The sequence below is a fragment of the Eptatretus burgeri genome, chromosome 7, assembly GCF_056783735.1.
Source record: "Eptatretus burgeri isolate ZD-2024b chromosome 7, Ebu_testis_v1, whole genome shotgun sequence".
NCBI lineage: Eukaryota > Metazoa > Chordata > Myxini > Myxiniformes > Myxinidae > Eptatretus > Eptatretus burgeri.
The window spans coordinates 993,667-1,020,777 of record NC_140967.1 but is presented as its reverse complement, the minus strand read 5'-3'; the positions used below and the strand labels follow the sequence as shown (position 1 = coordinate 1,020,777).

Genomic DNA, 27,111 nt, shown 5'->3' with positions numbered 1-27,111 from the left:
GAGCTGAGATTTGGTAAAAATTGTATTGAGAGAACATCTTGGATGCCATCTTGAATATCTCATTTTCCCCAAGAGTGATGAAGTGGCACCCGACGGATTTGAATGCAGCACCCTCAAATGACACAAGATCAGTCAAAAACATCGTCTGTACCTAAATTTGAGGTTGAGATAAAAATGCTAGTTTTTCCACCTGACTATGATTAAAAGAATTAAAAACCTTGTCAATCTCTTTGAAGAGTGAATCCCTCACTCGTACTAAATCCAAATTTGTATACAAAGTAAAAAAAAAATCAAAAACTTAAACTGACCTGATATTGAGGTATTTAATTCTCTCAAAGAACTCCAAAGAAGAATTAATGTTCCAGAAAGTGTTAATACCAGAATTATTCTCAATTACGAAACAATATTTCCTGAACTGTTCCCTAACAGCTTGTAAGCCTGAGTTAACTAGAACCGATAACTGTTTTCTGGAACACTGCCTGGCACCCACTATAAAAACCAATACTTGTATGGGTTCTCATGAAGCGTGGGAATCCAGAAAAGCCGAGCAATAAAAGATTTAGTTTTTTTCCATTTAATACCAAAATTATTCACAAAAACTTCCTGATTATCAGAGATAATATATTGGAGTAACTTATGACAAGGAACATATGTCCCACTTCCGATACTGGTGAAAGTAACCGTATCAATGCCTAACTCTCTTAATAAAACCTCTACATGAAACATTTTACAAACCACAACAAAATTATTAGCAGATTTATCTGCTGAAGCTATAACGGAGCTATCATGGAGATACCAAATGTCTTCACAAACACTCGACTTGTTAAACACTGGTTTAGACCAACCCAGTGAAAGCAAGCCCCAACGACTAAATATACCATCAGAGATTGGGAATCCCCCACCATTGAATGAAAAAGGTCATACATATTCCAGATAATGAGGGAGGTGAATTGGAAACAAAACACCATTTGGTCATCATCTCGAAAAAGTTCCCCAGGGGTGAGGAACGTTGTAACCAAAAATAATTGAAATCAGATAAGCGGTTTTCCATTTATTACAAAAAACATTTTTTTTCAAGATGGCCGCCACAGTCGGCTATCTTGGATCCGGCCACGCCCAAAATCAATAGGGTTCTTCCTTTTCAGGTGGTACATGTGTGACCCAAATTTCAAAACGATATGGCGAACAGTTTATGAGTTATCGCACTCACAGCTATAAATGTTGACGCCCGGACGGACAGCCGGACGACCTGGGTGAAAACAATATCCCCCTTCCGCCACGCGGCGGGGGATAAAAAAAACAACTTAATCCTATTATCCAGGGCTTTGTTAAACCATGCATTATAACTGTTTACAGATAACTTAAACTTGGTGCACATTTTGTTAACAAAATTAGACACAGAATCCACAATTGAAGACCCAATACAGCTCCAAGGTTGAGTTACTGGTTCCCTATATTTAGCTCTCATTTTTATCAGATCCCTAATTTCACTATTACTAATTATATTCAAATCCACAGAAAATACATGTCCACAAGGACCAAAAAGAGGAAGATGAACATGCAGTCAGTTTACAAAATGTCCTCCACTATATCTACACTAAGAATATCCTTCACTATATCTACACTATGCCTGGTGTTGGCTTAATGGTTAGGGTGGTGGGCTTGGAATCCAACGGTCCCGATTTCAAATCCCGCTCAGTTGTTGAATCAACACCAGGTGGAGTTGACTCCGCCTGTCATCCTTCCGAGGTCGGCAAAATGAGTGCCAGCTTGCTGCTATACTGTGTCGGAGTGGCGACCTGTCCAGGATTGTGCTCAATAGCCAAGGAGACTGCTTAGGTAGCACCAACGCTCTGCACAGAGTATGGTCCCAATGGATGGATGGACACGAAGAGTTTTTGAGAAATTTACCATAATTGAAGGAGGATTGTCCTATGGTCTTAGTGAAATAAACCTTCAATAGGGTTTGCTTCCGAGCTTTACCTGGTAATTAACTCTCTACACTAGTATCCTCAAAAATAGAATGAAGTAAAAGCCTATCTCCCTGCTTGCTGAACCAACCTAAAGAACCTAAAGAAGTGTGGTGCCAACCGAAAGAACTCCACAACCCTGAGTGCGTGGTTGCAACAGTGAAGGGTTTTGGTGGTTCTGTAATGTTGTGGAGCACATTTTCCCGGCATGGTTTGGGTGCAGTCATTCCCTTAGAAAGCAAGGTCAATGCCAATCACAACTTAATGGGACTGAGTGATCGTCTTCACCCCATGTTGCAGCATTTCTTTCCTGCCGAGAGGGGTGTCTTCCAGATGACAATGCCCCCATCCACCGAGCACGTGTGGTCAACCAATAGTTTGATGATCATGATACTGATGTGATCCAGACGTTATGGCCTTCTAAGTCACCAGATCTGAACAGTCGAGCATTTATGGGATATTCTGGAATGCCACCTGAAACAGCATTTCCCACCTCCCTCAAATAGATGCGAGATGATCGACTTTCTCATTGAAGAATCGTGCCACATCCCTCCTGCAGAATTCCAGACGCTGGTGGACTCCATGCCATGGCACATACAGGCCGTACAGGCCGTACATCATGGTGCAACACCCTATTAAGTGACTTTACATTGGTATTTCCATTTTTTGTCCAATTCCTGTATGTATTTTGGTTTAGATAAATGCCTCGTGATACTTTAATATTTTTAGAATGTTGGCCTATTGCAAACATCCCACTTGAAGAACATTTTGAACACACAACGTATCTCAGTAATCAAGTGAGGAAAACATGATGTTTGCATATTAAATGCATTCACTTAAGACAATACTGTACTGTACCTGCAACCGAAGGGCCGTACCGAGCTGTACAGCGTGTGAGCGTGAACGTACATGGCTATCCGGTCCGTCAGGTGCTGCAAAGAGGAAGTCATTTGTCATTTTGACTCTCAGATAACCACATACAATTAAAGGACAGTTTGTGTTACATATGCACTCAAGTTAAACGTGCTCCTTTCAGTGCAGGACTATTAAGGGCTCACCTCCACAGGATCATACCATGCAACCTCATGTCAACACTTGCCTTGATGGGGATGTCTGTGCCATAGTTTGCCCTAAAGTTGGAAGCCTCTTCCCGCGCCGTCGCTGCCAACTGCCTCGCGTCTGCCAGTAAACCAGCCACGGCCTGCCAAGGTGAGTTAGACGGTGTTAGGGTGCAGCGATTAACAGGACATACAGCATGTACGCTGTATGTCATATTTTTACGTAAAACGACAATCAAATAATCGCTTAGAAACCCAAAGGTTCTTACAGCCAAAATAAGTTTGTCCAAAGGATGCAACAGAGGTAGCACACTCACCTTCGAGCCATCTCGTCTGGGTTTGATCCCAGAGCCCACCATAAAATGACTGACTGGTGCTTTGAAAGCAAGGCGCTGAATAGAAAGGTACACAGTCTGTCTGATAAGGCTTTATTTAGGCCAGGAACCCATCTAGTAGTATTGATTGATGCTGGATGTTAACAATCCCACTGTGTCTCGACGAAGGAGGATAGCTACCACCGGGTGGGGATGAAGCCGGTCGTCTTCTTGAGATGGTCCTTGAAGTTCTTTCAGTGCATCAAAGGACCGGCTGGCTACTTGCTGGAATAGGATGCACACTATAAACGAAGGATTCGCAGTCATCCTTCAATGACCTGAACCACTCCAAATTACATGGAAATGCTCCACATGCGCACACCCATGCACGCAATGGCTTTCTTGAGTGGCCATTCACATGCTAATAACCTGACAATTCCTTTCGGCATTGCCATAAAAACATCGGGAATGATGGCAGACAGGATTGGCAATTGCTTTGTTTTCTTCCTGCATTATATTTTGTTTTATCTGACATTCCTGGCACATGCTGTACTTTAGTCGGCTGGAGGGTTAGGATTCTGAGAAACCAAGCAACAGAAGCAGAAAGAACTACCTTTTTCCAGACCGTTTTGATTTGACATTTCAATAATTGCCTTCAGAGCACATAATGGATCAGGAAGCAACAGAAAAAAAAGGAACAACAGAAAGAGAAGGGGAAAATGCCAAAAGCAGGGTCAAGGGAGAAAATAGACAGATTGACAACAAGGGATGTGGGTAAGGATGAGAGAGAGGTAGGGGAAAATTCAGGGGGTGCATAATATGGATACAGAAGCAAACTCTCAGAAAGGGAAAAATGAAAACTTGGGGGTTAAGGTTAAGGCCCAGTCACACCTTGACGTTTTAGCCAGCAATGGCAACGTATCAAAATGTATGTAAAACGCTGGCTTACTTTGAACTTTTGATGTTTTTTTTTTAAGATTCGGACGTATTCACAATGAGATGGTCGTATGCATAACATATTAGTAATGGACACAGAACGTTTCGTTGTCTTATAGATAACTTAAACCAACGAATGCTTAGCCTGTTGTCGGCGTTCACAACCTCTGCCCAACGATAGTCTAACTTATGCAGAGCGTGCTGCACGTATCGCCGCCGAACTCGTGGCGTAGCCTATTAAAAACCTGCCGCTCAACGATTTAAATCATAACCGCCGGAGAAATGGAAGTGTCAACATCGCAGTCACACCTTGGCGATCTTGCCAGCGTATGCCGACCTCTGAAAAATGCGTCTAAAACGCTGGCGCACGTCGAATACGGAATGGGTAAGTTTGGTATGCGTGAATAGAACGCTAAAGTACGCTATCATACATCGTATTAAGTGGAGTAAGTCTTGCAATTATAAATGTGTTAAACATTTTACGACGTACTTGCCGTACGACACACGTTCCGCATGCGATGGGAATAAGTTGTACGCACGATATGCGATCGTTGACACACGACGACACACGTTACTTGTCAGGTACTCGTAAGTCGAAACATGTCGAGGTGATGGTTAGTGTCAGTGTTCCAGACTCCCGGTTTTTTTTTTTCTTCGGTATGACGGTGTTCAGTGTACAGTGCGGTTATGATTTAAATTGTTGAGCGGCAGTCTATTAATTATATTATATTATAACCGCACTAGAAATCGAAGTGTCAACATCACCATCATACCAAAGGAAGGAAGGAGGAAGAAAAAAAAAAAACAAAAAAAAAAAAACAGGGAGTCTGGAACACTGACGCTAACCATTACCTTGACGTGTTTCGACTTATGAGTACCTTACAAGTAACGTGTGTCGATGTGTGTCAACGATCGCGTAACGTGCTTACAACACGTTACTCATAGGTTAGAAATAAGTTTCGGGTACGCTAAACATTACCTCGACGTGTTTCGACTTATGAGTTACTTACAAGTAACGTGTGTCGACATGTGTCAACGATCGCGTAACGTGCCTACAACTTATGGCCAGCGTTATGCGGAACGTGTGAGTCATACGCTGGCATAAGTCTTAAAATTTCAAGCATGGAAAATTTGAGGACAACCGAAAAGTACAACGTTTAAAGCCAGCGTACTACGACGTATGGCAGTGTTTTTCAGCGTATTCGTATTCAACATAACGTATTCAACAAATTTTCCAAAAAAATCGGCATAAGATGGCTAAAACGTCAAGGTGTGACTGGGCCTTTAGGGGTGGTTTATCGAGGGTAGAAAAGATCATGGTTTTTGATTGCGGATGATCTGAGATGATAGATAACAGCTGTCTTTAAGACTGGGAGGGAAGAAAGAATGAAGAGAATGTGGAAGTTGGTTCCACAGGTACAAAACAAAAGAGGAACAAATGAGTGGAGGTGAGCAGTGATTCCAGATTGAGGTAGTTTCACCAGGAGGGGTTCATGGTGGACTGTGTGTGCCCTGCAGAAAACTGGGGGGGGGGGGGGGGACAAAGCACGGAAAGAGCAGAGGGTGCAAGACCAGAAATGAGGCGGAAGAAGACAGAGCCCACCGACCTGTCTGGAATGGCGAAGTGAGAGGCCCATAGACTCGGCTTCATCATGAGAGATTCAAATGATCTTGAAGGAATTGGTTTCCATGGTGTCAAGCTGAGCAAGATGTGAGAAAGAGGAGCCAGCACAGAGGGGAGTGCAGGATTCCATCATGCTGCAGATGAAGTTCTTGTCGGTGGATAGGAGTTCAGGAGTGCCAAGGATGGACTTTGGACAATAGAGGATGCTCAGTCAGCGGCTGGCTTTGGAGGACAAAATTGAAATGTGGTTTGCCCAAGAAGGATCATGGCTGATTGTAAGACACAAGAGTACACACACCGTTGCAACAAGAAAAATTAAAGACGAGTTTGGGAGACCTTTTTCTGCTCATTTTATTCGTGCTCATGCAATATTGGGTCCAACAGTCAGATCAACTTTCCTTCGGTCACCTTCCAACATACACTGTCAACACTACGGTCGTCATTGTGCACACCTCGTTTAGCTCCATTAAGCCGCTAAACTCGTCTCTGCAGGTATACATTTTCAGGATACATTGGTTTTTACAGAACATTTTTCAGATCATAAGCAGCTTCTTTATTTTGGTGTCCAGCTTGTTCATGTGTGACGGTGGAAATGTACTGTTATGGATCTGGAAACCATGTGCATTCAACATACAGATGTCCCAAAAGTCAGTTATGTCGTTAAGTATGTGTGTAGTCAGATCCCCTTCCTTTTGTCTAGTGGGAGAATCAAAGGCGTGCGTTGCGATTTCTTTTTTAGTTAGGTTATTAAATCTTTACATCCAACGAACCCTCCAACAAGCCATCTAACAACCATCCCATCTGCATGACCCCTCGGCCCATTAAGATCCACCACCGGCCAACTGCCTTCTCATGCCCTGACGTGCCAAGGCAAGATCTCGCGGTTCCGGTTTCTCGGCTCCCACGAACGTTGTAACTCTTTCACAACAACCTTTGCAACATTGATACTGTTACTCGTCAAGTATGAACCCGCGTGGAAGAGTGGCTGGGGTTTCCCGGCAGGGGCCAAGGCCCCGCCCTGGAAAGGTATGCCGTGGGACCCTGTCCAATCAAAGGCGGACAAGTGAGGTGTGTTCACCAAGGCCCCTCCCCGCTGAGGGAGGTCCATAAATTCCCGAGCACTCTCTGAAGCAGGGGTCTTTTTGGAGGGTTTTCGCCATCACGAAAGGGGTTTTTGCTGTTACGAAGGTCGCCGAGGCGGCGAACGTGTCTCTGCTGGCCCTGTACAAGGAAGGAAAGAGTGACCCTGACCCCCCCCCCCTCCGTGGACCTCGCTACTCACCACCCGAGCCCCACCACAAACCTCGAGTCCCACACGTGCGACTGGGGACCAACCATCGACCATTGTTAGGTGACGCAGCACAGAGTACCCCCTTTCTCCGACGGCCAAGTACCCAACCGAACTGTGACCCCCAGCTTGTCTCTCTCCTCAGCTGCGAGGGTCCAATAAAGAACTCTGAGTTTCTTTTCATTTATGTGTGTGTCTGCGTATGGGCCAGTCTTTAAGTAGAACTGAATAAGTGTTTTTGGATCATTGTAAAGACTTCTTGCACATTCGCGTTGTCTTGCCTTTGTCTTTTACTGTAAATAAAACTTGTTAGAAATGTCCCCAGTTCGTTTCCGTCCTTTCTTGAATTGGTCCAGCATGGTTCGTATCTGAGTTTAGGCGGGGTTTCATCCCCGGTAATCGGACAATTGTAGCCGGCACGGCTTTAGCAGTTTCCGCTCGACTACACCCGAACCGGAGTTGGTCGTAAGTAGTTGGAACTCTACCATAGTCGGTAGAGTGACCCGGTTCGAGCAAGACGTGCCGAGGGCGTGGTTTCCCCGGTTGTCGAAATCGCGTAGTTAATTAGGTAAATTGGTTATAGACAAATTGACCCGACGCTACGTGGTTGAAATATTGGCGACCACGGTCGGTTAATCGACCCGCCGGCTCATCGAGTTATCTGAGCGACGGCCTACAATTCCGGGGAGTTGGTGGGAGATGACGCAAGCTTTCCCCACCTAGTGGTTGTTCTCGCCACCTCCAGCCCACAACAGTACAATAACACAGCTCCATTGGAACACTGGCACTGCCAGCTGGCTTATAACCTTGGTTTTGTTTCTTGGGGAGAGGTATGATTTTATTATTAACCTTGTTCTGTGCAGGTAGTCTATGCCAGTTATCTTATGCATTTGTTTGTGAGATATTTGGTGGTTTTCTACTGCACTTATATATTGGTGTTGCTGCTTCGGTTTCTCGCTCCAGTATTATTCTCACGTCGATTTCTATGTTGCTTGTTGTTACCTCTACCACCGAAGGTAGACAGAGGTTATGTTTGTTGCTGCTGTTTTGATGTGCTTTGAACAGACATTTGAAATATCTGTCAATGCCAAAGCACAGTAATCTCTCCATTTACAAACACCACGGGCCGAATTTACAAAAAGCACTTGGCGAGTGTCCTGACAACACATGCCTAAGCCTTAAACAGTGACAAAAACATCGTTGTACGTGCACACAGCTAATCACCCGTTTCAATAGCAATTTATGAAGGGAGATAAATGGCCGATTAGATGTGCACATAAGTTATGATTCAATGCCTTTTAAACATTTATTTTGTTCAGCATGCCATACAAGAGGTTACCGAACCAATTCATAAAAATGATTGCATTGGTCTCGTCAATTTTTAGTTTGTGTGTTCTGACGATGACATGTCGGGAAAGAAAAGAGGGGAAAATTTTTCAATGGAGCAACAAATGGGTTTACTCGAAGTAAACTAAAAAAGGTGTGTTTTGGCAAACTCCAGGTGGCCTTTCTTATGTATGTGTGTCTGTCTGTCTTTGTGTCTGTCTGTCTTTCTGTGTGTCTGTCTGTCTTTGTGTCTGTCGGTCTTTGTGTGTCTGTCTTTCTGTGTGTCTGTCTGTCTTTGTGTCTGTCTGTCTTTCTGTGTGTCTGTGTCTGTGTCTGTGTCTGTCTTTCTGTGTGTGTGTGTCTGTGTCTGTGTCTGTCTTTCTGTGTGTGTGTGTCTGTGTCTGTGTCTGTCTTTCTGTGTGTCTGTGTCTGTGTCTGTCTTTCTGTGTGTCTGTGTCTGTGTCTGTCTTTCTGTGTGTCTGTGTGTCTGTGTGTCTGTGTGTCTGTGTGTCTGTGTGTCTGTGTGTCTGTGTGTCTGTGTGTCTGTGTGTCTGTGTGTCTGTGTGTCTGTGTGTCTGTGTGTCTGTGTGTCTGTGTGTCTGTGTGTCTGTGTGTCTGTGTGTCTGTGTGTCTGTGTGTCTGTGTGTCTGTGTGTCTGTGTGTCTGTGTGTCTGTGTGTCTGTGTCTGTGTCTGTCTGTCTGTGTCTGTGTCTTTCTGTGACTTTCTCTGTGTCTGTGTCATTCTGTGAGACTTTCTGTGAGTCTGTGTCTGTGTCTGTGTCTGTGTCTGTGTCTGTGCCTGTGTCTGTGCCTGTGTCTGTGTCTGTGTCTGTGTCTGTGTCTGTGTCTGTGTCTGTGTCTGTGTCTGTGTCTGTGTCTGTGTCTGTGTCTGTGTCTGTGTCTGTGTCTGTGTCTGTGTCTGTGTCTCTCTCTCAACAGTGGGGTCCTCCTGGGTCTCCTACCATAGAACCCTTTTCATTGAGTTGGTGACAGATGGTGTGAGTTGAAACTGTCATACCTTGTGTCTGAAGGTCAGCTTGAATCTGTTTGGCAGTTGATCGAGGTGTTTTCTCCACCATTCGAACAATCCTTCGCTGCAATCTTCGATCAAGTTTTCTCTTGAGGCCACGTCCAGGGAGGTTGGTGGCAGTGCCTTGGGGCCTTAAACTTCCTGATAACATTGTGTACAATGGACACAGGAACATCAAGGTCTCTAGCGATGGACTTGTAGCCTTGAGATTGTCCATGCTTGGCTACAATCTTGTTTCTGACGTCCTCAGACAATTCTCTGGTTTTCTTTCTTTTCTCCCTGCACATTGCGGTACTCAGTGACACAAAACAGCAGAATGACTCCTTTTCTCCATTCAAACTGGTTGAATGAGTGATTTTTATATTGCAGGTACCTTCAACTCGCCACAGGTGAGTTCATTTCCAAAGTAAAGGAGAATCACCTGCTTGAAATATCATTATTTCTTACAACTTCTAAAAGGTGCCAATAATATTGTCCAGGCCATTTTAGGATTTCTGTGTGGAATAAGTTAAGATTTAATAATTTTTTTCAGCTTTGTTTTGTTTTGTTTTGTTCCACTGCAAACCAAAGAAATACATTTGTAGATCCAAACAGATTTTTTAATTTCAACAATTTTCTGGAAGAAATGCTTTCGTGGTCCAAACTTAGCAGAACAGAAGATGTGGGGGTGGGTGGGGGTTGAGGGTTACTTTCGAGAATTTTTCAACTTGTCATCTTCTGGAGTAGTTCGCACATTTTGTTTCTTTTCTCCTCGCTCTCAGTAGGTTTTAAGTTAAGTAAGTTAATTTCAAACAACCTCTCGTGTTCTGATATTCGCTTCATGATAGTTTTTCATTTTCCCAGATATCACTTCTCATTAGTCCATCCCCCGCGCACCAGAATACGGGGTTTTACAATCACTTGTGTGTGTCTGTGTGTCGATGCGGGCTGTAATTTTTTTTTGTTCCATTTGAGCTTTTGTTGTCAAATTTTCAACAAAGCTTTATAATGAGAACATAGAGAAGATAAATTAATAATTTTGTTAAAATAATTTTCATTATGAGGGTACCATTCACCTTGCAGGCTGTGACACCGTATTGTTTCTGTTCCGTTTCTTTTTATTGTTTTTCTTCATCCCTTTTTCTGCTTTCTTTTTTTTTTGCTTGATTATTTATTCATCTTTTATTTTTCTCAGCAACCGCTTGTCCGATTGACACAAGGATTTCAGAGTAGGAGTGAGCCCTCCATGGAAAATATTTGAATGATAAGTGTGACATTATAGGTCACGTGGCATGGTGGACATCTTTGATTAAATGAAAAAAATAAATGATATCTCTGAAACCGCTGATCTGAAAAATTTGAAACTTAACAAATCACATTCAACTGCCAATGGGGAATCAGGTCAGGTCAGGTATGGGAGCATGCGCCAGAGCAGCGCGTCGCTGCGTCCACTTTCCGCCAGTACGCCAGTGTAATGATGACATCATAGGTGAAGTGGTGGAGCAGCCAAAATTGATTTACTTGATATCCTTGTCATAAAAATCTGAAACTTCATACACATAATCCATGACCAAATAAAAATGAAATTATTAAATTCATGATGTCATCCGTTACGTGGTTTGGCAGCCATGTTGAAGTAAAAACAAAAAGGGAAAAAAATCTTCTTCTCCAGAACTGCTTTGGATATCAAATTGAAACTGCACCCAAATGATCGACGAGCCATGCTGAATAAAGTTTGATAACTATGACATCATATGTCACAGAGTCTGGCAGCCATCTTGGATTTTCCCAAAAACCTTCAACAATCTTCTTCTCCAGAACGGCTGGACAGATTGAGGGGAAACTTTACAGATATGTTCCCAATGACTTGGGGATACTAGGGTAATGAAGAATAATTGATAGGTCACGTGGTTCGGCAGCCATATTGGATTGAAAAAAATGTTTTCTATGGAGCCACTTATGCGACCGAAACGACATTTAACAAATATCATCGACCACCACTGCTGCAATGTGGAGATGATGACATCATTGGTCACATGGTGTGGCAGCCGTATTAGATAGAAACACGAACTTTATCCGATCAAAATGAAACTTCACAGAGGTGATGCACCACCCAGTCATGGGCAGAGTGCAAATTTTCAATGCCATCGGTCATGTGGTTTGGCAGCTATGTTCGTTTGAAAACAGAAACTGTAAAACTGTTTTCTCCCAAACCGCTCTATGCATCGATGTGAAACAAAATTCATTACATGGAGTAAGGTGAGTGGATCACAACTACAAAGTTTTGAATCGATCGCTACAGCAGTTTCCGAAATATAATTTTTAGCCACGTCTTGCATAGCGAACGCTGGCTCTAAGAGAGCTCCGCGTTGTTGTTCTTCTTCTTGTTATTAGGGTACATGTCATTCTGACAGGGAACCCTATTGTTTTTCTTCTGTTTATTTCCTTATTTTTTATTTTTTAATATTTATATTTTTCCGCCGGCAATTTTGCGGGTTCTTTCGCTTTAAAAATCATTTTCTCAGGAACGGTAAGTCCGATCGACACGAAATTTTCACCATAGTATGTATCTTTTTTGATAGCAAACTTAAGTGGTAATTGTGGCGTCATAGGTCACGTGGTATGGGTGCCATCTTGAAAAAACCGAAAAACTTTGGACCTCTGTATCTCTGAAACTTTCTAGGGTAAAAATGTTTTCGCTTCATACATTTGAATAAGCTCCTCAAGGGGAACAGGGGTGATTTTTCGTGAGGTCATCGGTCAAGAGGTGTGCCGGTCAAAATTTGTTAGGTGCAACGCTGCATCGGAAAAATCTGAAATTTGAGCCTCATCTGCACAACAATTGACCGTAGAAAAAATATATTATGACGTCATAGGTCACTTGGTTTGGCAGCCATCTTGTTTTGGGAATTTTTTTTTTTTAAATCTTCTTCTCCAGAACGACTAAACAGATTGAGGCGAAACTTTACACACACATTCCCCATGAGGTCCTTTATCACGTTTGTTAATTTCTTATTGATCGGTCATACGGCTTGGCGGCCATCTTGAATTTACCCAAAAGCTTCAAACATCTTCTTCTCCAGAACGGCTCGTCAGATCAAGGGGAAACTTCACAAACCTATTGCACACGAGTAGGGAATATAAGTTTGTTAATTTCTAATTGATAGGTCACATGGTTTGACAGCCATGTTGGATTCATGAAAAATATTAAATAATGTTTTCTCTGGAATCACATAACCTATCGAAGCGAAAATTTGCAACTATCATCCTCCATGATGTCTGCATTCATAGTAAAAAATTATGACGTCAAGTCACAGGGTTTGGCGGCCATCTTGGAGGGAAAAACGCATCTTATCCGATTAACACGAAACTTCACACACGTATTCCACTACGGGATAAGAGGCAGGATGTAAAGTTATGATGTCACAAGTCATATGGTTCGTCAGCCATCTTGGATTGAAAATTAATAAATTTTAAAAATCTTCTTCCCCAGAACGGCTAAACAGATTGAGGCGAAACTTTACACACACATTCTACATGAGGTCCTTTATCAAGTTTGTTAATTTCTTATTGATCGGTCATACAGTTTGGCGGCCATATTGAATTTACCCTAAATCCTTCAAACATCTTCTCCAGAACGGCCGGTCAGATCAAGGGGAAACTTCACACACATATTGCACACGAGTAGGGAATATAAGTTTGTTCATTTCTAATTGATAGGTCACATGGTTTGGCAGCCATGTTGGATTCAAGAACAATATTAAATATCGTTTTCTCTGGAACCACTTATCCTATCGACGCGAAACTTTGCGACCATCATTTAAGTCTCACGTCGTATCAAAAGCGGAGGTCCGGGTACCCGGTCATCACTGCCAGCAGTTATAAAGTGGCAGTTCTAGTTCTTGTTCTTCTTGTTCTGGTGAAGACAAAACCTTTAGGACGCGGCTCTTTTATATACAGAATCCGGATCTCCTTAAATACTAAATACCTGTACACATCCTCGCATTGAGTGTGCCTTTTGAGAGCGTCTATCATCAACTTTTAAATACATTTGGACATTTTCTTTAAAGTTTCGAAAAGTTCACGTTACTATTTAAAGATTATTCCATTTAATGTGTTGTAATTTCGTAAATACACTATTTTCTCGTCATGAACGAGGAGCCTCCATGACGGGTCTCGCTATTGGCTCCATCAAGGCACGTGACAAAATATCGGAAGTTGTTGTTATTTATATATTTATCTGTTTTTTTTTATTATTAGCTGCATCGCGTTGCGAACGCTGGCTCTAAGACAACTCCGCGTTCTTCTTCTTCTTCTTCTTCTTCTGGTATCGACAAAACCTTGAGGACGTGGCTCTTGGACACATTTGTCCTTGTTTATATTTTCCTTGAAACCAATGTGGCTGCCAAACCACATGACTGATGACGTCATTGTTACATTAAAACATATACAGCAAGGGTAGTGGATCATCACTATAAAGACCAGTTTTGGTCGGTTTATAAAAAGTTTTTTTTCATACAATGTCAAGGCTTTTTCGAGCTAAAATAGAACGTACAACAAGGGGAGCAGAAGACAAGAGGGGTGTGAGAGGGAAGAACAAAACAGTGGGGGACAAAGACAATAGAAGATCTGTGGAGGGATGGGACGGGGAACATGGGGTATAAAAAGATGGTACTACAGGAACTTTCAGGAAAGAAAATAAGGAGTTTGTACGAGGTGGGTTTGGGTGGATTAATGGGCATAGAAAGGATCATAGTTTTGGATGGTGGAAGATAGGAGATGGTGGTGAACAGCTGTTTTGAAGACCTGGAGGGAAGAGTGGTATCAAAGAGTGTGTGGGAGTTGGTTCCAGAGGTGGGAAAAATGAGGAATGAAAGAGTGAAGGTGAGCAATGATTCTTGATTTTGGTAGTTTTACCAATATTAAACCCAACTTGCCGACCAAATTTAATCCGGATTCGTCCATAACTTTTTGAGATATCCTGCACACAGACAAACAGACAGGAGTGAAAACATAACCTCATTCACCTTTGGTGGAGGAGGTAATAAACGTGTAGGATAAACATAAATCAGCTTTATCAAGAGGTCTCATGCAGTGTTGAAGCATATAAAATGTATAAAATATACCCCTCCCTTGTGTAATGTATCAATCCCCCACCATTCCTCCCCATAAATCAGGAATGCATGCACGCACACAAACACACACACAGTCGATTCTCCCCCCAAGCCTCGTGTATGGTAGTGTACATGTAATGACTGCCACTCTCTGTTGCTTGCGTACATGTTACATGCATGCATCCACGTCTCAGATTTGAAGGCTTCTGTGATACCTGTCCCTTTTGATGAGCTGCATGTTCTCTGCCAATACAAGTAATTTGAATTTGAGAACGATCAATCTTGAATATTACACAGTGACTAATGATCGGTTGTCTACCTTTAACCAGAGTTTATACAATGTACATTCCGTGGGGGAGATGAGAAAAATCTACCAATTTTGCATGCACAACATACAGCCCTAGTACGAACCCAGAGATGGCTTTTCTGCATTAACATTCCCAACTAAATAAGATCAGACTACAGCGTCAATTTTATTATCTCATGCACAGGTGAAAATAACTTCGAGAGGGGCATTTGGTTTTATGGGGGGGGGGGGTGACAGGATTTGAATTTATTCATCACCACAACATAAAAACAATGTCAGCCAATCATGAAAGTGCTTATTTAGATATCATGCAAAAAGAATAAGTATCTTCCAGGACCGAGGCGAATGACGCACCATGCCAATGTGTCTGTCTATGGTGAATATCCTCTTGTTGGAACCCTCTTCGTAGAGCTTCGAGAGAACCAGCTTCTCAACGCCAAACACCACGCCATCTTTACACCGGATGCCAATGGCCGTGCTGTCACGACAATCACACGACATAGCCGTTCGACAAACGAATCGATTCAGCAGAGTATGTCAGAGCAAATGAGGCCAGACATTTGGTCATTTGTGATGATACAAAAGGAAGACCAATCGCCCTTTAGATGTGATACGGCAAGGTAAGATGTAGGTTTGAGAATCACGTCACATCGTCAGAATCCAGGTCGTAAATCCATCGTTCAAAATAAGCAAAGCTCGTGTCCTCAGGGTACAAACATGCCCTTTACAAACATTCAATATTCAAATCAAAATCTCAAAATATGGTGTGTCTATTGCACGATTGCTTGATTAGTCTAACAAGGGTATGGTGGCAGACAAGTGGATACTGGACCGGCATTCCAGAGGTTATGCATTCAAACACAACCAAAGACAGCGGGGACACACCCAAATAACTCACCTGCTGTTTTCCACAGCTTTCACAGCATACTCCACCTGGAACACTCGTCCATCTGGCGAGAACTGTGATGCTGACAAGTCATACTGCAAAGCAAGTCGAGACAAAGTCACCGTTATCAAATTGGTCTGAACAGACAACCACCTTCTTAAAGAGAGCCAGAGAAAACAATGTGAGTGTATTCGGAGGACTGGACATCCTCTGATGCAGAAGACAAAATTGTAGGAACGATTGCTCGTTTCTACACTAGCTATGATTAAACATGTTCATGAAAGGAGGGCCTTGACTTTGTCCACCATTGTTTTGAAGGACAGAGACAACAACGCCTTCCTGTGTTGACAGAAGCAAACAAATACACACAATAGATTAAATGCAAACTTCTTCTTCTTCTTCTTTCGGCTGCTCCCGTTAGGGGTCGCCACAGCGGATCATCCGCATGATCCGCATCGTGATTTGGCACGTGTTTTACGCCGGATGCCCTTCCTGACGCAACCCTAGTCGCCTCTTACGACACAGGGATATGGTACACCTATTTTTACCCGGGGCATACACCGGGCCCAGTTTCCTAGTACTCATTTCGCCGACCTCGGAAGGATGACAGGCTGAGTCAATCTCCTGGTGTATTAATTCAGTGGCCCAACAGGACTTGAACTCAGGACCTTTTGAATCCCAAGCCGCTGCCCTAACCACTGCGCCAACACCAGGCTCAGATTAAATGCAAACATAATTTTATATTATACGAGCAGGGGGCTACCGAGTGTTTGGGGGGGGGGGTCCCAGTACAACTGGCTTGCAGGGGGGAGGGGGTTGGGGTGTTGTACCCATGTCCTGACCTTGGGTATCCGTAGCACATTTGCAAAGTTTTGTGGAGATTGGCCAAGCCAATTTTTTTCTATGATTTTTCATAACAACACAAACATACATAGAGAATTTCCTTGTGGAGGGTTGGGGGATTTTGTGGGGGAGGGGGTGGGACAGATTAAAATCTTGCCCAGGTTCTGAAGTTCCTAACCCTAAAATATGGGGCATCCAAGTGCTGGGGCTTGGCCGTGAAAGAATAACGCACAAACAAACACACAAACATGCAAACAGACAAACAGGGAAGATTGATCTCAGGATCATAATGGAATTTGTACATCCAAATCATATGTAGGACAAAGATACGAGTAGAGATGAGTGTACTTTTACATTTATTATAATGGCATAAGGAGACTATGAACAAACTCGAATGATAGTTTAACCAGAGTTCCCTTCATAGTGAGCCAAGGGTTCAGAGGGGAACACTACCAGGCCAAACCAAAATAATATAAATATTTTCCTCCTTTAATCTGTTGTGGTTTTACATAACAGAATAAAGTTTGGGGTGGCATGGGACGGCACTATGAACTTTTTGGAACGACATTATGCATTGTATGCTTGGTGTTGGCTTAATGGTTAGGGTGGTGGGCTTGGGATCCAAGGATCCTGAGTTCAAATCCCACTCATCTTTTGAATTAATACCAGGTGGGGTGAACTCGACCTGTCATTCTTCCAAGGTCGGCAGAGTGCCGGCTTGCTGGTATACTGTGTCGGAGTGGCAACTCGTCCAGGTTTGTGTCCAATAGCCAAGGAAACTGCTCAGGCAGCACCAACGTTCTGCACAGAGTGTGGTCCCGATGCATGGATGGATTGTGCATGTTCTTTATGCTCTCTTGTGGTCCATACCAATCTGCTAGGTACTGCATGGACTGCAGCATTCCAGTCCAAATGATGAAGATTTCTGTCACAAAACTCGACCCTTACACTGTTCGACCTTTATGATTCGTCCATCAGGGCCTGCAGACACGATTCAAACACGTGTAGTGTACACAAGACCCCGACGACCAAAAATACAAGGACCAAAAAGACGAGAACACAAAAAAACCCTCAAGGACCCAAATAATCAAAAAGATCCAAATGACCCCAAGGACCCAAAAGACCCTGAAAGATCCAGTGAATCCAAAAAGAACACGAGGACCGAAAAAGACCCAGGGAATCCAAAAAAAGACCACAAGGACCCAAAAGACCCAGGGAATCCAAAAGACCCAAAGGATCCAAATGACCCCGAGGACATAAAAGACCCAGGGAATCCAAAAAAACCCAGAGGACCTAAAAGACCCAGGGTATCCAAAAGACCCAGAGGACGCAACAAACACAAGGACCCAAAATACCTCGAGGATCCAAGGACCCCAAATAACCAGAACACAAAAGATCCTGAAGACCCAGAGGATCCAAAAGACTGTGGACCCAAAAGACCCAACGGGGCAATCTGGGACCCGTGGAAATTCTGCATAATGTAAAATGGGACTTCAGGTCCCTAAAAACACACGCACGCACGCGCTCACGCGCACACACCTCAACCCCCCTCCCAACTTTGCTCTCTCTCTGCACCCCCCCACCCCTGCAACCACCACACCCAAACTCTGTGCACCCCTCCCCCTTTATTCAAATCCTCAAACCCCTTCCCAACCCAGCTCTGTTCACCTCTTCCCCTTTCTTCTTGAAGACCTCAGCTGCACCAAACACTTATTTCCCCTTCCAACCTCAAATCTTCAATATCCCCCTCCCCCCCCAACATCTCAATCTCCCCATTTCAACTCTATGCACCCTCACTCCCAACTCTCTATCCCCCTCCCCATTTCTTCCCAATCCTAACGTTACACAGGGAATTTTGTCCCATGAGGCCATTCAGCCTATCATCCCTGCATTGTTTCTGTCCCGTTTGTTAAGAACAATGTTAGAAGTAAATAAAGATGGAACGTTAAATTCACAATCACCTCCCCCATTCTTCCTTTATCCTTAGGATAAATCACACACCAGTGTGTTTATGTTTGCGTTCATCACGCTACTTCCCTTTACATCACATGCCCTTTACAAACATTCAATATTCAATATGAAGGACAATCAGTCCTTCATTTCTGGACCGATTACATCCAGACTTACTACATTGGATCAGCGTGACCCCAATTAATGTACAGGGATGTTTTTATCTTTGCCAGTGGACTTGAGGGGTGGGACACAAATTCTCTATGTAAATTTGTATCATGTTGTGCCACCTACAGGTTTGCCCTATTAAAGGTCTCCACCATTTACAGTACAGTATTCATGTCCCACGTTTTCCAGGACAGTGAGGTGTTTTGAATTATAAGCAGTAGGGACGTTTTTGCTTCATGCATGTAACCTCATGGGTTTTGGGGGTTTTTTTTGCCTACACAGAGACCTGTCAGTTGCCCAAATAAAGGTGTGCATCAGAAGAACGTGTTATATGCTTGGAACAAGATCACCCGTAGGGTGGGTACTCTGCTAGTTCATACTGTATGTGTATACATGAGAACACTTTCAGGTTAAACACGCACTGTACTTGCATGCACAAGATCCCATACAAACATGAAATTTGAAAATACACAACCTGCAAGCTTACTCCAAAGATTCTTAGTAATAATAGTAAATAGTAATAATTAAAACTGTGAGAAGTGATGCAGGGGCCCAAGCATCCTTGGTCCAATACAGGCAATTTCAAACCACGTGACCGATTTTTTGTCAGGTCAGGTTCGATCTGTGACCTGCTACAGGTACCATGTAAACCTGTACTAACCTGTTCCATGGTCGGGTTGTCGGCGACTAAACCGTCTCCCCCACCAGGTTTTCTGGTGAGGAGGGTGTTTGGATATGGACACCCAGCAGGATTAAAAACAAAACCTGTCAAAGGGCGGAGGAGCTCCTTGTGAGCCAACGGCCATCCATATCTAGTGCCCAACTGTGTCTGCGGACGTCCTCCTGCAGTTGGGTTACTTCTTATTAGGAGGTTGGTGGCAGGATTTGCACTCCAGCCACCGTAAAACGCTTCATTCCGCAAAACGTAAAAACGCAAAAAAATCTGAAAACCCACTCCGTGGGAGTACCTCCTGTGCAGCTTCCCTTCGCAGGGCAGCTCACCGGATGATGGGATTGGGGCAAAGCCTTCGGGACCCCCAATCTTTGATAGGAGGGAAACCACGGGGTAACATCCCTGGGTCAGATTGCGGGAGAGAGTGTGGGAGGGGTGCTGAGGTGTTGTACACCAGACGGCGGTCTCCTTTGGGTTAACCTGAGGCGGTCCCTTCGGGTGGGTGCCTGGAATGTCCTATCCCTAAGAGAGGATGATCACCTGTCTCTGTTATCATCTGAGCTCAAGCGTTTGGACATCGGGATTGCAGCTCTCTCTGAGGTTCGGAGACCGGATTGCGGCGAGATAATGGTGGGTGGTTACACCTACTATTGGTCTGGTCGCTCTGATGGTTACCATACCCAAGGAGTTGCTGTAGCTGTGTCCAATAAGCTGACCCCAATGATAATTGAGGTAACACCGGTCAACGAGCGTATTATGAGATTAAGGATTCGTCACTCCTTAGGTGTCATTTCCCTGGTCTCTATTTATGCTCCGACTGAGGCGAGTGATCTTACCGTGAAGGATGCATTCTACGCCACACTCGAGTCTGTGGTTGATCAGTGCCCCAGACGAGATACACTTCTAGTCTTGGGGGATTTCAATGCATCGACTGGAACTGATAGGGATGGTTATGAGGTGTGTGTTGGTCCCCATGGGTCAGGAACTATGAACCAGAATAGCACTAAGTTCCTTGACTTTGCAAGAAGTCATGGACTTAGGGTGGCTGGTTCATGGTTTCAGCGCCCGCAAGCTCATCGCTGGACTTGGTATTCCAACGCTGGCGGTGTGGCAAAGGAGATTGACCATGTCCTCATTGACGGTCGTTGGAGGATGATCCAGAACTGCAGGGTCTACCGGAGTGCTCAGTTCCTCAATACTGACCACAGGCTTGTTGTAGCAACTCTAAAGCTGCACCTTAAATCCTGGAGAATGGTACCATCCCAGCCTAGGCTGGATGTTGCCAAGCTCAGGGATGAGAGAGTAGCTGAGGAGTTTGCGAACAGGCTGAGTGGACACTTGGGGGGTCTGGGTGCTTTGGGGGGTCCTGAAGAGTTGTGGAGCACCTTCAAGACCACCGTCCTTGATGTTGCCGGTGGATGCCTTGGAGTTCACCGCAGGGCAAAGAAGAATTTTGTCTCTCAAGGGACACTGGATACCATTGACCAGAGTCGCAGGGCCAGGCTGAATGGCAGAGCTGAGCTGTTCAGGGAGCTGAGGCGTAAAACTGTACGTGCACTGAGGGTGGACAAGGAGGCCTATGTGCGAGGAATCTGTGAGGGGGTAGAGCATCACCTGTGGACAGGTGATTCTCGTCCCGCTTACAGGGGAATTCGCGCATTACGTTCATCCAAGCCCATCCCTCGGAGCACTGCAGTTCGAGCAGAGAGTGGTAGGCTCTTGACAGAGGAGTCTGAAGTGAAGGCCCGCTGGGCCGGTTACTTTGAGCGGTTGTACCAGGCTGATCCCCCAGCTGTCGAGTTGGACGTCAAGGGTGTTACAATCCCTGTTGCTGACCCTCGAATCAACTGTGGTCCACCATCGCTTGTGGAAACACGGGCTGCGGTGAACCAGTTGAAACGGGGCAAAGCTCCAGGGATCTGTGGCATCCATGCTGAACTTCTCAAGGCTGGTGGAAATGCTGCACTCGCGTCGTTGCATGCAGTTTTGTGCTCTGCCTGGAACACAGGCATCATCCCAACTGACTGGAAGAGGGGCCTTGTTGTCCCTCTCTGGAAAGGGAAGGGTGATCGCCAAGACTGCAACAACTACCGAGGGGTGACGCTGCTCTCAGTGCCGGGCAAGGTCTTTGCTCGGATAATTCTTGATAGGGTTCGCCACCATCTGCTTGAGCACCAGCGTCCAGAGCAGTCAGGCTTTACACCAAAGAGGTCAACGATTGACCGTATCCTTGCACTTCGTGTCCTCACTGAACGCAGACGAGTTTCGGCAGGGGCTGCTTGCAGCCTATGTTGATCTCTGTAAAGCGTTCGATTCAGTGAATCGGGATGTCCTCTGGAGGATTCTTGGTCTTCGTGAGCTGCCACCGAAACTGATCGATCTGATGTCTGAACTCTACTCTGGTACTGAGAGTGCTGTGAAGTGTGGTGGTACCGCCTCTGACTTATTTCCAGTTGTTACTGGAGTTCGTCAGGGATGTGTACTTGCCCCCACACTTTTCAGCACTTGTATGGACTGGATTTTTGGGAGGATGTCGGAGAGATCAAGTTGCGGTGCATCGTTTGGCAATGTCAAGATCTCGGACCTTGATTTTGCAGATGATGCAGTCATCTTTGCGGAGACTTTAGACATCCTCTTGGGGGCCCTCGAGGTGCTGAATGAGGAGTCGGAGCCGTTGGGATTACGGATTTCTTGGGTCAAAACAAAGATCCAGGCTTTCGGTGACATCTTGGATGCTGCTGTCCTGTCTGTGTCTGTTTGTGGTGAGGATGTTGAGGTCGTGGATAGATTCACTTACCTTGGCAGTGATATTCATGTCTCCGCAGGTTGTGAGCCGGAGGTCAATAGACGTCTGGGTCGGGCCTGGGGAGTCATGGATTCACTGGATCATGGGGTGTGGCGCTGCCGGTACCTGTGCGGGAGGACGAAAGTCCGAGTCTTCAGGTCCTTGGTACTTCCAGTCTTGCTCTATGGGTGCGAGACTTGGACTTTGACCAAGGATCTGAGACGGAGACTTAATTCCTTTGGTACCAGGTCTCTTCGGAGAATCCTTGGCTATCGCTGGTCGGATTTTGTGTCCAACGAGCGGTTGCTGAGAGAGACTCGGATGAGATTTGTTACCTGCATAGTCCGTGAGCGTCAGCTGCGGCTGTATGGACATGTGGCTCGTTTTCCTGACGCTGATCCTGCTCACCAGATTCTCTCAGCGAGGGAGTCTCATGAGTGGAGGAGGCCAGTGGGCCGACCACGTGCCTCATGGTTGCAGCAGGTTGACCATCATCTCAAGGAGATGGGGATGGGCCTGGCATCTGCCTGGGGGATGGCCAGACGGAGGCCCCTGGAGTACCGGCGGAAAGTGGACGCAGCGACGCGCTGTTCTGGCACATGCTCCCATACCTGACCTGACCTGACCGATGACGTCATCATTAACAGCCCATATATTCCCCAGGGGTACTCGATCATATGTGGCAAATTTTACATCAATCGGTGGAATGGTTTTGAAGAAGATTGTAAAAAGGTCTTCTCACCTTTAATCCAACATGGCAGCCAAACTACGTAACTGATGACATCATCTTGTACAATTTTTTTTGCTTTGCAGCAGCAGCATAGGTAGTCGGTCAATCATGAGCTGACAATCAAATTGATAGCACTTGCGGTTTTGGAGAAGAAGAGGTTTTTTTTTAGTTTTTGTTTAAATCCAAGCTGGTTGTCATAGTGATTGCAAAATCCAAATTAGGGGAAAAAAGAAGGCGGCATTTCCCTTTTGCCCCAACATTTCATGGCAAGTTTCAACTTGATTGGTACTGCAGTTCTGGAGAAATAGCTTTTGTTCGGTTATACCAACATGGAAAAGTACTCCAAGATGGCGTAACCTATGACATCATCAATAGTCATCCATTTTGTTGTATTTGTCTGCCAGAGCATGAATCTGATCGAAATAAAATTTCATATTTAACTTCGTATTGTGGTGTAGATGCCACAAAAGATGTTTCGTGTTAATCGGGAAAATTTGTTTTTTTTTACCTCAACGTGGCTGGCAAACCGCTTCACTGATGACGTTGTCTTGTACAATTTTTTTGCAGCAAGGGCAGTCGATCTTAACCTGACAAGAATCGAATCGATAGCATTTGTGGTTTGCGATAGCAGGTTTCTTTAAGTTTTCACCGAAATACAGGCTGGTTGCCATGTTGATCGTGAAATCAACACTCAGAAACAATATGCATGAGTTCCCATTCACCCCGACATTCCTGGGAAGTTTCAACTTAATCGGAGCAGCGGTTCCGACGCTACTGCTTCCACAAAAATTTGGCGGAAAGAAGGATAACCATGAAAATACTGATAACAATCTGAGACCGAGCATTTGTACAATTGGTCCCCTAATAACAACAACAGCAAGAATACACGTGTCCCCTACAATGTGATATTTTCTAGATCCAAAAAGGGTTTAACTCCGTGAAAAAATGATGAAATGCCTGAAACTCAAACTTGTTCTGTACCAACATAATAAAGCCATGCAGCAAGTTTCAGTTGAATACGTTTAAGGGTATGGGAAAACGTCACAAAACCACAGGTGGGACAGACAGGTGGAGAGCAAAGCAATAGTCGCCTTGGGTGAAACCGGTAGGGGACGAATGATAATGACGTCATTATAACATTGGCATTCCCTTCAAGTCACACAGTTTACGATGAATTAAGAGTTCCAACCACAGGGTCATAATTTCACCGAACACTCAAATCATCACGAGCACATGAGAAGTCAGATACATCGACACACATTACTGTCAGGACGTCATGAGTCGATGGACACGACCATGACAAGTCGTGTTCACATGAGCAATCCACACATAACACAAACAAATGTCTGCGCCACACAGGTCTGCTCAAAGGGAGCCACACCCGTCGTCCTGTGCATCTGGGGTGCACCCGTTTCCTCCTTCGCTCAGCACAGTCCACCCTGTGCTTGTTCTTCCATGGGACCCTCACTCTGTGCCAACAAGTAGAAATACAAAAACCTTCCCAGTCTCTTCAACTGCAGCACACGGAAGAAATACGATTGTGCTTCAAAGAAAGCCGAAGGCTCGGAAGTTCCCCTTTCCTGTTTCAGTCTGAAGATCCAGGAGGAGAAATGTTTGTTCTTGATGTTTCTTTTTCCTTCTTTTTCCACGTGGTTTTGCTCAGTTGACCAGGTCTCCTTCTGAGTCCCTGTACATGTGTTGGAGACAGGAGGGTGAAGGCAGTACAGTTCCTTTGTCAGGAGGTACTGGTGCTGCTCGGATGCATACTATGGTTTATGGAATCCCATATGGGCACCGAATGCACCGTGGATGTCATTACTACGACAGTGGTAAGGTGGTCGAGGTTGTGTAGACCATGGACGTCATTACTACAGTGGTTAGGTGGTCCAGGTTGTGTAGACCATGGACGTCATTACTACAGTGGTTAGGTGGTCCAGGTTGTGTAGACCATGGACGTCATTACGACTACAGTGGTAAGGTGGTCGAGGTTGTGTAGACCATGGACGTCATTACTACAGTGGTAAGGTGGTCGAGGTTGTGTAGACCATGGACGTCATTACGACTAGTGGTAAGGTGGTTGAGGTTGTGTAGACCATGGATGTCATTACGACAGTGGTAAGGTGGTCCAGGTTGTGTAGACCATGGATGTCATTACTACAGTGGTAAGGTGGTCCAGGTTGTGTAGATCATGGACGTCATTACGACTACAGTGGTAAGGTGGTCCAGGTTGTGTAGATCATGGACGTCATTACGACTACAGTGGTAAGGTAGTCCAGGTTGTGTAGATCGTGGAAGTAATTACGACTACAGTGGTAAGGTGGTCCAGGTTGTGTAGATCGTGGAAGTCATTACGACTACAGTGGTAAGGTGGTCTCGGTTATGCAAATCTTAACACTGGAGAACTGATGATGGCATTGTACGGTAATGGACTTGTTCAATGTTCAAAGCTTGGGGGATGGTCACGGAAAACTACTCTTTATGCTCAACATGAATGTTTCAGTGGAACTGTCACATACTACCGTTCAGTGGAGTCCGTTTGAGGTCTCCTTGCAATACTTGAGCTGGAAATGGTTGAGACTGGAAAGTCCCCTCTCGGCCGGAATGTTCCGAGACCACGAAGGAACCAGCTCGACGAGGCTTTGCTGTGCGCGATCGAGGAACGCTCCACCCTTCCGAAGACAGGACCACACCACCCAACAGCAAGATTCCAAATTGGGTGTCATGTACCGGTTGTGGACGAGTGTGAAGCCGTCTCACTCAATGGATCCAAACCGCTCCGTCTGGTGTTGAGCAGGACACCGCGAGCTCCGCATGATGCAACTCGCCCTGGGGTCCACACACGGGTCTTTGAGGACTCCGACTCAACATACTCTCGACACAAGGACCGTGTAAGACACGGCGAGCAAGGCTTTTACCGGATGTGGAGAACTCTCCGACCACACGCGCGTCCATTCACTCATGTTTCCCTCACACACTGTGTATCGGAACGTGTCACACACAACGATCTGTGCGGTGCAATGTTTCCGCCTCCATCACACCGAGAAAAGAAACAGCACAGAGCAAGGCCAAAGGCCGAAAGCACCATGACTGTGCCAAACAAGGAAGGGTTCGCGCCACGAGCTCCACTGGATAAGTCGCCGCAAGTTCGGACCAAGCAAATCTGTCGCCATCACAACTCACTTATCCTCCATTTCATTTCATTTCATTTCATTTCATTTCATTTCATTTCATTCACACAACACTCACCCCGGTGCCGATTGAGCTCATTTCTCTTCACGCTCTGCCAATTACGTCGACAAGCAGCAACGAGCGCAGCGATTGGTGGAGATGGGTGTAGCAACAACGAGCGCAGCGATTGGTGGAGATGGGTGTAGCAGCAACGAGTGCAGCCATTGGTTGCTGAGTATCGAACGGTGCGATTGGTTGAGCAGTTTGTGTCTCGTTGAATTGTGCACACGACCAGAAAGATTATTGTTATTGATGATGGACGCACCATTATGTCGCCACCGCACATCCCCTTCTCTTTAGCCTGGTGTTGGCTTAGTGGTTCGGGTGGCTGGTTTGGGATGTCAGGGTCCTGAGATCGAGACCCTTTACCGATGAATTAACACCAGGTAGGATTGACTCAGCCTGTCATCCTTCCGAGGTCGGCGAAATGTGAACTGGTAGAGGGGCACGACATCAGCGGCACAGTTACGCCCCAACAAAATTATAGCGACCCGTCCGCAAAGCTGAAGAAGAAGAAGAAGAAGAAGAAGAAGAATAAGAAGAAGAAGAAGAAGAAGAAGAAGAAGAAGCCCCTCTGTGACGCATTCGCCGCCATGTTGCTCGGCGCAGTGAATGATTCACCGCGGGCTCTGCGCGAGTCGAAATATATGTGCTCCGAATGGACCTCCCAAGATGGCGATGGTGACGACAAATTCGCACCGTTTATAATCTTTCCAGTCTTGTTGACTGTTTTCGGAGTGTCTGCGTGACGTCATCACGTTCATCATCATCATCATCATCATCATCATCATCATGCACAAGGAAATTCGAACTCAGGGGAAGGCCAAACGGCCCATCATGCCTCCATCGCATCGACACCAGAAAACACCACCACTCGGCACACACGATCACCCATCAATGCT

The 27,111-nt window shown here is 45.1% G+C and overlaps 1 protein-coding gene across 1 annotated transcript in view; it reads right to left on the bottom strand.

Annotated features, from left to right (window-relative positions):
- The window catches only part of PSMA3 (proteasome 20S subunit alpha 3), an 87,135-nt gene extending 60,756 nt beyond the window's left edge, over positions 1-26,379 (bottom strand). Inside the window, exons 1-5 of the mRNA XM_085887210.1 lie at positions 26,228-26,379; positions 15,845-15,927; positions 15,301-15,424; positions 3,070-3,171; positions 2,829-2,902 (exon numbers count right to left, since the gene is read on the bottom strand). Of these exons, the coding sequence (XP_085743336.1) occupies positions 2,829-2,902; positions 3,070-3,171; positions 15,301-15,424; positions 15,845-15,927; positions 26,228-26,248 (404 nt within the window). The 5' untranslated portion in view covers positions 26,249-26,379. The remainder of the gene's footprint in view (positions 1-2,828; positions 2,903-3,069; positions 3,172-15,300; positions 15,425-15,844; positions 15,928-26,227) is intronic.
- Between the last annotated feature and the right edge of the window lie 732 nt (positions 26,380-27,111).